Consider the following 2,982-nt stretch of genomic DNA (forward strand, 5'->3'; position numbering starts at 1 on the left):
CAGCCGGGGGGGAAGGCAGGGATGGTCCCTGAGGCGCCTCCAGCACCGGCCTGGGGGGGGTCCTGCCCTTCCCCATCCCCCCTTCCCCATCGCGGGTCCCCCTAGGAGACCCCTCCCAGCTCGGGGCCCCCCCCAAGGATCAGCCCAGGGACCCCCCCTTTGGTCCTCCCCTCTCCCCCCCATCCCCAGGGATCCAAACTTACTCTTTTCAGGCAGCTCAAACATCAGCACGTCTGGAAAGGGGGAGGGCAGAGACGTCAGGTTTATTAACAATGAGTTGCTGGTTTAATCAGTCGACGTTTATCAGTCGGTGCTTGTTAATTGACGTAAAAAATTAGGGTGCCAGACAAGTTCTGCCGCGCCGAGCTTGCAAATGCCCACCGATACGAAATATCGTGGCGATAAAATTGCGATAAAATATCATTGCAATAAAATGAAATTGCAATGAAATCAAATCAAATCAAATTGCAATAAAATAAAATAAAATCAAATTGCAATACAATAAAACTGCAATAAAACAAATACAATCTGTGGCCACGCACCTCTGTAATGAAGGTCACAAACACATGGAATTCCACCTCATTAATGGAAAAATGCGGCATAATCGCCGCAATTTCCCCCGGCCCTCCCTCAGTACCTTGGAAGCTCCTCAGAGTCCCCTCCAGGGCGTCGTTTCTCTCCCTGAAGCGGCCGATCCTCTCTTCCAGCTCCGGGAGAGGCGACGGGGGCGGCTGGAAACGTTCCCTCTGGAGCCTTGGGAGGGGACAGAGGGAGGGGGTCGGGGGAGCCCCAGGACCCCTCTGGGCTCAGGGGACCCCTCGGCTCGAGGGTCCCGAAGATCCGACCCCTCGGGGAGACCCAACCCCGGGTCCGACCCCGATCCCGGTCCGGGGGGGGGGGTTGGGGAGCGCCGTCCGTGCCTGCTCAGGGTGCTGCCGATGTCCTGGGGGGGCACAGAGGGGCAGGGGGTGACTGGGGGGCCGCGTTACCAGCAGGGTGGGGTCCCTGGCTGCTCCCCCTCACCCTCAGGAAGGTCCCGGCCGGTTCCTGGAGCTTGTCCTGCAGCTCCTGGAGCCGGGAGTCCAGCCGGGAGATCTCCTGGGTCAGGCTCGTCACCTTCTCCTCCTGCTGCTTCTCCAGGTGCCTCTCCAGGTCCCCGAGCCGGGCCAGGAGCTCCTGGGCCAGCTCCTCCAGGGACAGCTGGAGCCCCTGGCAGAGGGACAGGACCCTCTGCCGCTCCCCTTCCATCTTCTCCTGCGGGAACGGAGGTGGGAAGGGACCCCCCGTCTGATTTGGGGCCTGGGGAGGGACCCCAAGCCTGGGGGTGACCCCCCCCAAATCCAGCACGAGACGCCCACCCCCCCATCCCTCCTCCCCTTCAAAGGTTTACCAAAAACTCCCAGTTCCTCCTCATTTCAGCCTCTCGGAGCTCCAGGAGTCGGTCCCTGTCGTCCCTCAGGGTTTGCAGCCCGGCCTGCACTTGGGTCTGGGGGGAGGGAAAAGGAGGGTCCAGAGGGTTCTCTGGAGGTTTGGGACGGCCCAGAAAAGCTGCAGGGGCTCATCCAAACAGGGATGGATCAGGAATCCAACCAGGGGTGGATCACTGAGTCCAGGGATGGATCAGGAATCCAACCAGGGATGGATCAGAGTCCAACCAGGGGTGGATCAGAGTCCAACCAGGGGTGGATCAGGAATCCAACCAGGGATGGATCAGGAATCCAACCAGGGATGGATCAGAGTCCAACCAGGGGTGGATCAGGAATCCAACCAGGGATGGATCAGGAATCCAACCAGGGATGGATCAGGAATCCAACCAGGGATGGATCAGAGTCCAACCAGGGGTGGATCAGGAATCCAACCAGGGATGGATCGGGAATCCAACCAGGGATGGATCAGAATCCAATCAGGGATGGATCAGGAATCCAACCAGGGATGGATCAGAATCCAATCAGGGATGGATCAGGAATCCAACCGGGGATGGATCAGAATCCAAGCATGGATGGATCACTGAATCCAGGGATGGATCAGGAATCCAACCAGGGATGGATCACTGAGTCCAGGGATGGATCAGAATCCAAGCATGGATGGATCAGGAATCCAACCAGGGATCACTGAGTTCAGGGATGGATCACTGAGTTCAGGGATGGATCAGGAATCCAACCAGGGATCACTGAGTCCAGGGATGGATCAGAATCCAAGCATGGATGGATCAGAATCCAAGCATGGATGGATCACTGAGTCCAGGGATGGATCAGGAATCCAACCAGGGATGGATCAGAGTCCAGGGATGGATCAGAGTCCAACCAGGGCCAAACCCCCCGTGCTGACCCCACAAAGGGGGGACCCCACGAGGGACCAACACCCAAAGGGGCTGCAGGGGCAGCTCTGGGGGGGCATCCCTGCCCCGGGCCCTGCCGGTGGTGCCCCCTCACCTGGAAGCGCCTGTGAGCCTCGGGCAGGGCCAGCAGGGTGTGGGCGCGGTGGGCGCGGGACTCGCGGCAGACCCCGCACAGCAGCGCTTTGTCCTCCTCGCAGAATACCCTCAGGGGCTCCCGGTGCTTCTCACAGCCTTCCTCCTCCTCCTCCTCCTCCTCCTCCTCCTGCTGCTGCCCCCGGGCTGCCCCCAGGCAGAGGCTGCGGGCGATGTCCAGCAGCCGGGCCAGGTCCCGGCCGGGCCGCAGGGTGGGCTCCGGTGCCGGTTCCCGGCACCGCGGGCACGGGAACCCCTCGCTGGCCCCTTCCCAGCAGCGGCTGATGCAGCCCCGGCAGAAGTGGTGGCCGCAGTGGATGGACACGGGGTCCCTGAAGAGCTCCAGGCAGATGGGGCAGGAGGCCTCGGGGGGCAGCTCGGCCATGGGGGCACCCGCGGGGTGTGGGATTTGCCCACCCGGAGCCGGGGGAGGCGTTCCCCTTCCCTGTCACCCCTTCCCTGCCACCCCTTCCCTGTCACCCCTTCCCTGCCACCCCTTCCCTGTCACCCCT

The 2,982-nt window shown here is 61.6% G+C and overlaps 1 protein-coding gene across 1 annotated transcript in view; it reads right to left on the minus strand.

The window, feature by feature from the left end:
- LOC114073205 (E3 ubiquitin-protein ligase TRIM7-like) overlaps positions 1 to 2,858 on the minus strand; it is a 4,413-nt gene extending 1,555 nt beyond the window's left edge. The window contains exons 1-6 of the mRNA XM_027910994.1: positions 2,433 to 2,858; positions 1,391 to 1,486; positions 1,024 to 1,254; positions 912 to 943; positions 638 to 744; positions 204 to 233 (exon numbers count right to left, since the gene is read on the minus strand). Coding sequence (XP_027766795.1) covers positions 204 to 233; positions 638 to 744; positions 912 to 943; positions 1,024 to 1,254; positions 1,391 to 1,486; positions 2,433 to 2,855 — 919 coding nt within the window. The 5' untranslated portion in view covers positions 2,856 to 2,858. The remainder of the gene's footprint in view (positions 1 to 203; positions 234 to 637; positions 745 to 911; positions 944 to 1,023; positions 1,255 to 1,390; positions 1,487 to 2,432) is intronic.
- Between the last annotated feature and the right edge of the window lie 124 nt (positions 2,859 to 2,982).

Source organism: Empidonax traillii, unplaced genomic scaffold, assembly GCF_003031625.1.
Source record: "Empidonax traillii isolate 1590-97213 ecotype Southwest subspecies unplaced genomic scaffold, ASM303162v1 scaffold5671:size7493, whole genome shotgun sequence".
Taxonomy (NCBI): Eukaryota; Metazoa; Chordata; class Aves; order Passeriformes; family Tyrannidae; genus Empidonax; species Empidonax traillii.